This window comes from Arabidopsis thaliana, chromosome 2 (assembly GCF_000001735.4).
Source record: "Arabidopsis thaliana chromosome 2, partial sequence".
NCBI classification, from domain to species: Eukaryota; Viridiplantae; Streptophyta; class Magnoliopsida; order Brassicales; family Brassicaceae; genus Arabidopsis; species Arabidopsis thaliana.
In genome coordinates this window covers 6,057,191-6,070,006 of record NC_003071.7, presented here as the reverse complement: position 1 = coordinate 6,070,006, position 12,816 = coordinate 6,057,191, and the positions used below count along the sequence as shown (strand labels likewise).

General features: G+C 32.8%; 1 protein-coding gene and 2 pseudogenes across 3 annotated transcripts; all 3 read left to right on the top strand.

Annotated features, from left to right (window-relative positions):
* Window positions 1-274: 274 nt before the first annotated feature.
* Window positions 275-2,610, top strand: AT2G14310 (annotated as a pseudogene; the record flags this gene model as incomplete). Its single annotated transcript has 1 exon — window positions 275-2,610.
* Window positions 2,611-4,768: 2,158 nt separating this feature from the next.
* Window positions 4,769-9,690, top strand: AT2G14300 (annotated as a pseudogene; the record flags this gene model as incomplete). Its single annotated transcript has 1 exon — window positions 4,769-9,690.
* Window positions 9,691-11,386: 1,696 nt separating this feature from the next.
* Window positions 11,387-12,719, top strand: AT2G14290 (LL-diaminopimelate protein (DUF295)). Its single transcript, NM_126996.3, has one exon. It carries the CDS (start codon window positions 11,507-11,509, stop codon window positions 12,566-12,568), a length of 1,062 nt encoding a protein of 353 aa, NP_179039.1. The 5' UTR covers window positions 11,387-11,506; the 3' UTR covers window positions 12,569-12,719.
* The last annotated feature ends 97 nt before the right edge of the window (window positions 12,720-12,816 follow it).

Sequence of the window (12,816 nt, the reverse complement as noted above, 5' to 3'; positions counted from 1 at the left end):
CACATCTAATATTTCGTTTCGATCCTCTTTTGCAATTATCTTATATTTTTCACAAGTGTTTCCTATATACATATCCACTTTTACGGAAATGATGAATATTTTCTTATAATTATCGGATTTTTGATATGGAATAAACTTGAATTCCACGGATAACATCTTTTGCGCATATTTTGTTTACCTAACCACTCATTCTTATAAATATCGGACGCCTCATTTCAATCTACTCACTCATCTTACACTCAGACAACTTTATTTCTAATTTCATTTTTTTTAAATGATGCTTGCCAATCGTCTTCCATTTACTCCCTTGAAATCGCTCAAGCCTTACAAGAACGCTTGGCGTATTCAGGTTAAATTGCTTCATGTTTGGAGGCAATATTCTGTAAAGGCTGGTGAATCCATCGAAGTGATTTTGGTTGATGAAGCTGTACGTGTATTATAGTTTCAACTTTATATTTTATCCAGCCTTATAGTAGGTTCAAGCATCATTTTCCCTTATTAATTATTATTTATATTATTTTTGTCATATAGGGTGATAAGATGTATGCTGCTATGAGAAGAGAGCAGATCAAGAAGTTTGAAAGGTGCTTAACCGAGGGTGTTTGGAAGATCATTACGACCATCACTCTAAATCCTACAAGTGGCCAATATCGTATTTCTGACTTGAAATACAAGATTGGTTTTGTTTTCAAAACCAAGGTCTCTCCATGTGATACCGTTTCTGATGCTTTGTTTCTCTCACTTGCTAAGTTTGATGTGATCCTCTCTGGATCCGCTAACTCAAATATCTTGCACGGTTAGATTCAAGTTTTCATTTTATTTTCGAACATACATGCGTTATCTCTTATATAGTCAATATATTCATAGATTTATTCTCTTTGTCTATACAGATGTAATGGGTCAGGTTGTCGATCGGTCTGAAATCCAAGATCTTAACGCTAACAACAAGCCCACCAAAAAAATCGATTTTCATTTGAGAGATCAGTAGTACAAACAATCTATATTCATATTCATTCTTATTTAGATGTTTATTATATTTGTACTTTTTACTAATAAATTTATTCTTTCCATTTTAGTGACACTCGCTTGGCATATACACTTTGGGGAAGTATGCTGAGATTGTTGACCAAGCTTGCCAGGAGTCAACCGATAGTATTGTTGTTTGCTTAATCCGATTTGCGAAGATCAATCTCTACAACGGTAATTATATTGTTATGTGTTACTACATTTCTATACTATTTTTAAAAACATGTCCTTTTATTTATAAAACAGATAGTAGGAGTGTTTCCAATTGTTTTGATGTTTCACAAGTCTTCGTGGATCCCACATTGGCTGAGTTGGGTCTTTTTAAGCAAAGGTAATTGTATTTATTTGCCACTAAATATATTTGTTTCTAGATAATATTAAGCAAAGTATATTTTCTTTATATATAGCATAACAACCGGTAGGTTAACTTTGGGAAGTTCGGGATCTTTTCACAAGAGGTTCTATGCACCAAAAACTGAGGATGACGATGGTGATTATCCAAGGCAAACAATCAAGGAAGTCCTCACAGCTTCTGATGTACTGTTCATTAATTTATTTTATCTACTAACTTTTTTATTACATTTCTCATATTTTAAACTTAGTTTGTTAATTCCTCTTTATATTCATTTGAAGGTGGGTAAGTGCAAAACAGTTTGCAGTGTATCGGCAATTGATACAGATTGACCGTGGTACTATTTTTGTTGTCGTGCTCACAACGAGAAAGTTGTCAAAGAGGAAGTTATCAAACTTGAAGATGTCAAACTACCTCAAAAGCCAAGATTTTGGTGTGAAATATGCAATGGTTTTGCAAAATATGTTGTTGCCAAGTTAGTCTTTATGAAATTTTTAGATTGAATGTATTATGAATTCTAATTTGGTTTTTATAAGCTAATAATCCTATTTAAATTTTAGGTTTTGGTTACATCTCCATATTACGGACCAAACCGGTGAAGCTAGATGCATGTTATTCGATAGTCATGTAAAAGAAATTCTTGGCACTACTGCCCCTGAATTGCTTGATGGTGCATTTGATGAGGTATATTGCCTTTTTAAAAACAAATTTTTTCATTAAAATGACTATGTTCATGTTATAATAATCTATAGTTTTTTTGTAGATCGAAGACCCAACTGTTTTGCCTGATGTGATCAATGGTTTGAAATGGAAGACTTTTCAGTTTCTATTGTGCATTCAAAGGGAAAACATATTTAGTGGATATGATTCATTCACTGTTGCCCAAGTCTACACCGGTAACATTGCTGATGAAATCGTTCAAGAAGACTCTGATGCATACGTTGATCCATCATCCTTAATTTCGATTGAACAGGTTTGTCAAATAACATTAAACAATTCCAATCATTTATATTTATATTTTAGAGTTGTCTTATTAAAATGTTTATGTATTTTCATATAGGGTTCCCTTATACTCACTGATGGTGTTGATCTTTCTGATGTGAATTTATCGTCAACCTCTACTCCATCATCAAAACGAAAAGATTCAGATGATGTTGATGAAAATGATCAGGCTTCCACAAGTAGGAATAAATGTTCTAAGATGACCATGTCTGAGGAAGGCTCCGTCGATTGATGCTCAATGACTACTCCAGCTTGGATCGTTTTCTTCTTTCTTATGTCTTTGCTTAAAGTTATCGAAGTTGTTTTCTTTTTTTAAGTTCTAAACTATCTTTATTTTATTTTATTTTATTTTTTGGGAATTAATAAAGTTAAATTCATTCATATGTCGTTTTGTTAACAATTTTATTACTTAAGTTACACTCCCTCTGTTCCACTAAATTTTATTTATTATATGTTCACACAAATTAAGAAAACAACTTTCATGAAATATTATTATTTTGTTATTTAACTATAATATTAGTAATATTTCTCTCTTCTTTTTATTGTTTAACAATAACAATAGTAATGATGTTGATGCAGAACATCAATCTTTTTGAAACAATAAAAAACTCAAAACATCAAATTTTGTTTATTATTACAAAACACATTATTTTATATTATAATGTTAATCATACTAAGAACTATAAACAATTTTGCTAATTTTGTGTTAAATGTTCAACAAAATCAGAATTAGCAAATATTTTGTACACTAAATAATCAGTCTAACTAAACAAACCTATTCCTATTTTTCATAGATTCTCATTTTAATAATTACAATTTGTTGTAACACGTTAAGAATTAAATGTCATCATTATTTTTATAACCTATAAGAAATTATATTGGTTGTAGACGATTCGTTTTCTTTTTACACATCAATTATTTCAACGAGGAGATAATTGATCAATCATCCCTTAATTTGTGTTCCAATTTGAACAATAATATAGTAGAAAAACTAAATTAGAATATACATTATGTATGCCTTGCCATAATAGATTTAGATTATAAATTTTTTGGTTAACAAAATATTTTCATATATATTGTTTCCTAATTTTTAGCATGACTATGTTTATCATATTATTTCGTTTCTTATACATTTAGCTTTATACTGAAAACAAATCAATATTCTTTGTTATTTTTTCGTCGATTACAATGAAGAAAAGAAAGGATAATGATGAAAATGATGTACATCAACAACAAAAAAATCAGAAAACCAAAAAAAGACCAGACGTTTGTTCGATGAACCAACTTTAGTTCTCGTCAGTTCTGTTTTTGGTAGAGTGTTTAGTGACATTACCAATGTCGATCTTACCAAAAGAAGTCAAACTGCTCATACTCCCGTGTCCTTACCGCTATACCCGACAAATAATAATGGGAGTTACTCACCCATTACACCTATTAATTCGATGAACTCAACTCTTACAGGTAGTATTCTCATATATCATCATCATTACTTCTTTCGACTTTATATTGAATCATATATGTTTGCACTTCAAAGGAGACAGAGTAATTTATAATACACCAAACACATGAGAAAATATAGTCAATCGATCTAATAGCTCAGAAGTTTTTAATCCAACTTTTACAAGAGCTGCCGCAAAAACTAGAAAATCAGGTTAGTAAGTTATATACTATATGATATACAATATTATCATATAAATTTAATTATAAAAATAATATTTTATTTCTAAATTATTTTTTATATTTATATTTTTTACTGCTTTATCCAATACAAAAAGTATACCATCATCACTTCGTAAGAAAACCAATGTCAATACAACCAACAATTATGATATTGTTAACAAAACACCTATTAGAAGATTGTCTCATGTTAAAGGAATGGCCAGAAAAAGATCAAACCCATCAGGTTATAATTTTTTAATACTAGATACAATACATATTAGTTAATATTATTATTTTTCTTTATTTGGTTGTTGTTTTCTCAGTAGGATCACCTGACTTCTTAACTCCTAATCAAACTACCCCAAACGTAAACACATTGTTTGGGGTAGATTACTCTAGAAATGTCTTATCGGATATAACAAATATATCGGGAGAATCCATCGTCTCCACCATTAGATTAATGTCCAATAAGAAGAAAAAAGTATCAACAGGGCAAGGTTCGATTTATATTTGAAAGTAGCTATTTATGTTATTTTTTAGTATGTTTGTCTAATGTTCAATAGTCAAACAGAAATTTTATTGTTTAATATTTTTGTTTGATGATTGTTAGGAGTCCCCCATTCAACAAAATTACAATCAAAGGAGAATTCTACAAGTATTGTACGTGACAACACACTCAATGATGAAGAAATTGATCATTCTGAAGCAATATATTCTGATAGTGGTATAATGTTAATCATACTTTTAGAATTGCCACCTTTATATAAACAGTATAAAATTGTTTTATTTGTGCTACTTTCATGTTTTCTTCTGTCTACAGATAGGTCAGAGGAATTCGATGATCATATATTTGACTGTAGTAGTCAAGAAGAGTATGAGTCAGACAAAGATTCACCGAGCGATCAGGTTGTTGAACCAAATAATATGATTGACATGAAAGATTTGTTAAGAAGGAATTTAAACAAGGAATTTGCTGCAGCAGCTTCGAACAAAGAGGATGGCAGTTCATCCACTAGCGGCAATAATTTTAAAACATATATTATATATATTAGAAACAAGGAAAAACAACATGTATTGATGTTTGTTCGATTCAGGTTATCATGACGAAGGTGATGCGAATCACACATGTGTGCATTGTAGTGCAATTTTCTGGTACGGTGAAAGACTAAATAGAAGAAAGAAGAGTGCTAATCCGGTTTATACAGGATGTTGTATGCAAGGACAGATTGTTCTACCAATGCTAAAAGAATCACCTGAATATATGTGGTGGTTGCTTACAAGCGACCATCCAGATGCTAAAAATTTAGAGCAAATATCAGACCATACAACATGTTGTTTTCATTCACATCTATTGGTGGCAAGGTGGATCGATCAGTTAAAAAGGGACGTGGTCCATCTATGTTTGCTCTACAAGGAGAAAACTATCACTTGATAGGCGCGTTGAAACCAAAACCTGGCGAGTATGCAAAATTTCAACAGCTTTATTTCATGGACACTGATAATGAAGTTGACAATTGAATTGAAGTTATGAGGTAAGTGATAGTTTTAAAAATGAGTTTTATGAAAAAATTTATATTTTAAAGGCAGCTAATACATTGTATTTATTATATGTGTTTCGTAATTATACAAAATTGCAGCAAAAGTAATAATGGTGGGATGAAATGTGGAAAACAAAAGTTCAAAAAAAAACAGTTTCAGCTTTGCTAAAGATGTTGGATAAGATAAACCCTCATGTTGCAAATTTTAGGATTGCCCATGATAGATTCAACATAGAGAAAGAAGAGGCAAATTTTCATATGAGGATAATATCTAAACGCGAGACAGATGGCAGAGTGTATAACCTTCCATCTGTAGCTGAAGTTGCTGCATTGATACCTGGAGATTTTGACGACAATTTAGATAAAAAAGATATAGTTCTACAGATGAAGTCTGGAAAGTTAAGGAGAATACATGAATGTCACGTTTCATATCTAGCTCTTTAGTATCCATTGTTATTTCCAAAAGGAGAGGATGGGTATAGGCTTGGAATAAAAAAAACTCCTACCAAAACTTCAAAAGGAAAGAAGAGTATGAGGCAGTGGTTTGACTACCGTTTACAAGAGAGAAAAGATGAGAAGCACATCCTCCTTCGCTCAAAACGTTTACTTCAACAATTCATGGTTGACGCTTTTACAATGATAGACTCTAATCGGCTAAGATATATTAAAAAAAAATCAGACGAAGTTGCGCAGTACCAACAAACAGGCAGTTCAAGATGCTTCTGATGCTGGAGATAATGATCTTTCTAATAAAGGAAAAAGTTATATTATTCCTCCATCTTTCACCGGTGGTCCAGCTTATATGCAGCAGAACTACTTAGATGCAATTGGTACCTGTAAACATTTCGGCTTTCCCGACCTGTTTATAACCTTCACATGTAATCCTAAGTGGCCAGAGATCACAAGATTTGTTAAAGAGCGGAAGTTGAATGCTGAGGACAGGCCGGATATCATTTGCAGGATTTATAAAATGAAACTCGACAACTTGATGGATGATCTAACAAAGAATCATATCTTTGGCAAACCCAAATCAGATACTACATGATTTCATATTTTTATACATATATTTCATGAATTTTAATTTACATCAGACATTAACTCATAATTAATATGTTGAAACAGCTATGTATACAGTAGAATTTCAAAAAAGAGGTCTTCCACATGCTCACATAATTGTTTGGATGGATCCTAGATACAAGTTTCATACAGCTGATCACGTTGACAAGATTATTTTTGCCGAAATTCCAGATAAAGAAAAACATCCAGAGCTATATCAAGCTGTCTCGGAATGTATGATTCATGGACCATGCAGATTGGTTAATCCTAATTCGCCATGCATGGAAAATGGTAAATGTTCCAAGTATTATCCAAAGAACCATGTTGAGAACACGTCTCTTGACTATAAAGGTTATCCAATATATAGACGCAGAGATAGTGGTCGTTTCATCGAGAAGAATAAGTATCAATGTGACAACTGGTATGTTGTTCCATATAACGATGTCCTATTACGGAAATACAGGGCTCACATCAATGTAGAGTGGTGTAACCAATCTGTCTCTATTAAATACTTATTCAAGTATGTTAACAAGGGACCTGATCGTGTAACCGTCTCTATAGAGCCTCATCGAAAAGAAGTTGTCTCCGAGCAAAACAATGTAGGAGAAATAAATAATGATCCACAAGAACGAAATCAAGTTCAGGATTATTTTGATTGCAGGTACTTTTCATTATTTTATTTTATTTTATTGTAAACATTCTTAAGAGACTATTTTAAATATAAAACAATGAAAAATAACTTAAATGTCATTTTACATATATGTATCTGCATGTGAAGCGATGTGGAGGATTAGAGGGTATCCTATACATTATCGACAAACATCAGTAACTAAACTTACGTTCCATGAGAAAGGCAAGCAATCTGTTTATGTCAAGGAAGGTGAGACTGCTGAATCTGTTTTGTATAGAGTGAACAATGATGAGACTCAGTTTATTGCATGGTTCGAGCTTAATAAGCGTGATCCGGAAGCAGCAAAACTTTTATATGAACAAATACCTAATTTCTATACGTGAAATGGTAAAGATAAGGATTTTCGCAGAAGAAAAATGACAGGTTTTGCTATTGGTAGAATAAATCATGTACCTCCAAAGATAGATGATGCATATCACCTTCGCATCCTTATTAACAACATAAGAGCTCCAAAAGGTTTTGATGATATCAAAACCGTCGAGGGTGTTGTTCATAAAACATACAGAGATGCATGCTATGCTCTAGGTTTGCTTGATGATGATAAGGAATATATCCATGGTATTGAGGAGGCTAATTTTTGGTGTTCTCCTAAATATGTTCGCAAGTCGTTTGTTATTATGCTTATTTCCGAAAGCTTGAGTTCCCCAGTCGTTGTATGGGAACACACTTGGAAGATACTGTTTGAAGATTTTCAGAGAAAAGTAAGAGATAAGTTAGAACGTCCAGGTTAGTTAAATGATTTTTAAAAATGTAATATACAACTTTTTAAAATGTTTTTTTACATATTTTATTATATTCAACCTAATATTAATGTATATGCAGAATACATATTGCCTGAAGAAGACAGGATTCGGTTATGTTTACAAGAGCTGCAAAAAAATATTGAAACGGCATGGAACAGATCTTTGGAGGTATAAGATGTTGCTTGAACCTGGCGATGAACCTGCCTTTAATCCTTTGATCATCGATGAGCGCAACTACAATCGTGAATCATTGAAAAAAAAACATGATAATTGGTTAAAGACGCTAACTCCGGAACACAAGAAGGTATATCATGATGAAATTATGGATGATGTCCTTAATGACAAAGGAGGTGTTTTTTTCTTATATGCTTTTGGAGGAACAGGGAAAACCTTTTTGTGGAAGGTTCTATCCGCAGCGATAAGATGTAAAGGAGATACTTGTTTAAATGTTGCGTCAAGCAGCATTGCATCTCTGTTATTAGAAGGTGGCCGAACTGCACATTCTAGGTTTGGTATTCCTCTAACTCCTCATGAGACCTCAACATGCAACATGGAGCGTGGTAGTGACCTTGCTGAATTAGTAACAGCAGCTAAGTTGATTATTTGGGATGAAGATATGCCGTTTGGTAGAAAAGTAATTCTTTTCGGAGGTGATTTTAGGCAAATTCTTCATGTCATCCCTGCAGCCGGTAGGGAACTGATTGTCAAATCGTCACTCAATTCGTCTTATCTTTGGCAGCATTGCAAAGTTTTGAAGTTGACCAAGAACATGAGGCTTCTCCAAGATATAGACATAAATGAGGCACGTGAGATTGAGGATTTTTTGAAATGGATCCTTACAGTCGGCGAGGGGAAACTAAATGAGCCTAGCGACGGAGTAACTCATATACAAATACCAGATGATATTCTTATACCTGAAGGAGACAACCCTATAGAATCGATCATTAAAGCAGTCTATGGTACAACCTTTGCTCAAAAGAGAGATCCAAAGTTTTTCCAACACAAAGCTATTTTGTGTCCCACCAATGACGATGTTAACTCAATTAACGATCATATGCTTTCCAAGCTAACAGGTTAGTGAATTAAGTTTGGATATTACTCAAAATTATATATATAACTTTATCCGCTGTTACTTATAATGAAGTAGATGACAATGAACTACTACTCTTTGCAGGTGAAGAAAGGATTTATCGAAGTTCTAATTCTATTGATCCTTCTGACACACGTGCAGATAAAAACCCCATATATACGCCTGATTTTCTCAATAAAATCAAGATTTCTGGATTAGCTAACCATTTACTTCGGTTAAAAGTTGGTTGCCCAGTTATGTTGTTGCGTAATTTTTATCCGCATGGAGGTTTGATGAATGGTACAAGACTTCAGATTGTAAGACTTGGAGATAAACTGGTGCAAGGACGTATATTAACAGGTACTAGAGTTGGTAAACTGGTCATTATTCCCAGGATGTCCCTAACTCCTTCGGATCGTAGATTGCCATTTAAAATGAAAAGGAGGCATTTTCCTTTATCTGTTGCATTTGCGATGACGATCAATAAGAGCCAAGGCCAGTCATTAGGCAATGTTGGTATGTATTTACCGAAGGCTGTTTTCTCACATGGATAGTTGTATGTCGCTATGTCTAGAGTGAAATCAAAGGCAGGGCTGAAGGTTCTTATTACAGACAGTAAAGGAAAACAGAAGAATGAAACAACAAATGTAGTTTTCAAAGAAATATTCCAAAACCTTAAGTAGATTATTTCTTCAGGTATGATTTATTTATTTTGATTATTATAACATAAATATCATTGTACAAAATTATATAACATGTTAACTTAGTCATTTTTATATTTGTAGGTTGGAATAATTATTAAAAGCATTTCGTTTTCCCATTTTCTTAATGCAAGCTTTTTTAATATCAGTGAAGAATTATGTAGTCTATTCTTTTTTCTTTTGTTTTTTTTAAAATTATGAGTTTGAAGTATGAAGAAAGACATTTTCTAATTATTATTTGTCAAATTTTATAATTCACTTACATGTTAATGATATACACGAAAATGTACAAATCTACTATGTGTACACCTACATATAAAAAATATATAATTACGTTCCTAAACGTACATACCAACTATAGAAATATATTTTCCATAGTACAAACCGAGGAAATTACATATACTAAACAAAATATGGTTTGACGAGACTAAATATATTTAGTTGATACCAATAATACATGATAAACAACTACATGTTTAAAGATAATGAATATATAGTAGAGTTTCTGTGGAATACACAAAACTGAGATTTGATGATTGATTAAACTAAAAATAATGTGCGTAGCACGGATACTGACCTAATTTCTATTCTATTTTAAATTACGGGTAGTTAGGTAAAATGGTATTATCAGATTCCTAATATGTAGGATTAATTACAATCCAAACTCCAACAAAATATTCAAATTTTACATTTAAATAAGTAAAACAGCGTCGTTTAAGTTACGTCATCTTACCCATTTCAGTTGACTCAACAACTGTAACGATTGATTACCACCTATTTATTATGACTACAAATTAGGTATTACATATAAAGTTTAGATATAAAATTCAAAAAATTTGAAGTTTGGGTTGGAATTAATCCTACGTGTTTGTATATGTCAAAAAAAACACAATTTTCAAATTGTATGTGTCTGAAAATATGCTTTCTTGGTTTGGATTTTATCTATAATTCAATGTTTTTGTCACCCTAAGATATTTTACAAAAACAAACCTAAAGTAAGTTGCATGGAATCATAAGCACATAGAAAGAAGCAAAACTTTTAAGAAGTGTGAAAATAAATAAACGGATATAAAAGATAAATATTTGATTTTATAAACGGATATAAAAAATAAACATTTATGAATAACATTTAAATTCTAAAATAATCCGTATTTTAAAAGAAATTATCTAATAACTCTGTTTTAAATATTTCAACCAAACACATTCTTTTTTGTTAATACAATTTAATTATTTGATTTAAAACAACACAACGACAACCGTTGTTAGCTGCAGACAAACAAGTAATACATACTGTCTTTGATCGATGTCAATGGTCAATATACGCTAAATCCATGAACAAGCAAACAAGCAAACGAACAGGGTCTAACTCCCACATTTTTCTTACCGATGTTATGATCCTCGTTGAAAATCAAACTTTTTATTAATCAAAAGACTAGTTATAATTATAATTGTTATGAATTTGGTGAGTAACACGGGGTCAATACTAGTCAAAAAGGGACAACACGCAAACAAGAAAGGAAAAAGAAATGTGAGAAAAAAGAAATGTGACAAAAAAGAAATGTGAGAAAATAGAAAGGAAAAAGAACAACAAGACGACATAAGAAAAAGCATAAAATCAAAAGATACGAGAAACGTCGAATCTCCAAACCGTTATTCACCAATCAAGACCATGGGAACTCCAAATCCTCGCACCTGGTCGGAGCTCCCTCCAGATTTGCTGGGATCTATTTTTCATCGATTAAGCTTTACCGATTTTCACCGCGCGAAGATTGTTTGTTGGAACTGGAACTTGAGTTCGAAGCTAACAGTTCCCAAGAAAATAAGATCTCCATGGCTGATGCTGTTTCCAGAAGGAGATAACGAAGATGGTTCTGTGCTACTGTTCAATCCAGAAGAAGAAGAAAAGATTTACAAGACAAAGAGATACTTTTCAGGGATTCGATTCCTTGCAAACTCGGGTAAATGGTTCCTATTGATAGACTCTCTATTCAATCTCTATATCATTGATGTGTTTAGCGAGAACAAGATAGATCTTCTGCCTCTAGAAGAGTCTCTACTAGATAAAGAGGAATCCGAAGATTTAACGGGTCTTTTGTGGGTAGACGAAAAGACGGCAGAGTACGTTGTAGTCTTGTTCTTCAACTTCCCTAGCGGAAATGTTGGCTTTTGCAAGAAAGGTGATGATCATTACACTAAAATTCCGCTGCATTGCGGAGTCCCGTGGAGGTTACAAGGGTTAATAGATGCGGTGCTCTTGGGTTACCGTCTTTACATCCGCACGGAGCTTAGTTACATTCGTATCCTAGATTTGTCTACACAACAAGGTTTCGAGGATGTTAACAAGTACGAACCATTCCAAGTGTTTTCTTCAACTCAAGATTGTAGCATTGCGGTTACAACACGAGGAGAGGTTTTGTTGGTCAAGAGCATCCTCGACAACACAACCATTGGAAGCCATAGGAGGTTTTGCATCTTCAAGAATATAGACTACAATCCGCAAGAAGAGGTTGATTCTCTAGGTGATGAGGCCTTGCTTCTTAACTTAGGTATTCTCTTGCCTAGCATCGCACCAAACTCCATCTATTTTACCCGTCATGGTCGTATCTATCACAAGGAGCATTTTAACCTGGACTTATGTGTGTTCAATCTCGAAACAAAAACCCTCAAACGCTTCCCTAGTCTCGCCAATATGAAGCTCAAGGATGCTCAATGGTTTTTCCCTGGCATTTGAAAATTTCAAACTTTTCATTTAGTTTCTTTTGTTTTGAATGAATGTAAAATTTTAGTTAATCCAATAAAAAAACCTTTTTACAACTACTTGTTACTTCGAGTTTGAAGTTTTATAATTACATGTCTTGGACAATTCTTCGATCCTTTGCCTTATTGGTTGACGTTGTGTACTAAAACCACTTTCGTAGCACTACTCTTCATAGATCTTGTTTCCTAATTTGATAGAAGGACAAACGATTAGGCATGTTC

Bases quoted from the DNA above. Each gene is read 5' to 3' on its own strand.
- AT2G14290 (NM_126996.3), top strand. From the start codon at position 11,507: ATGGGAACTCCAAATCCTCGCACCTGGTCGGAGCTCCCTCCAGATTTG.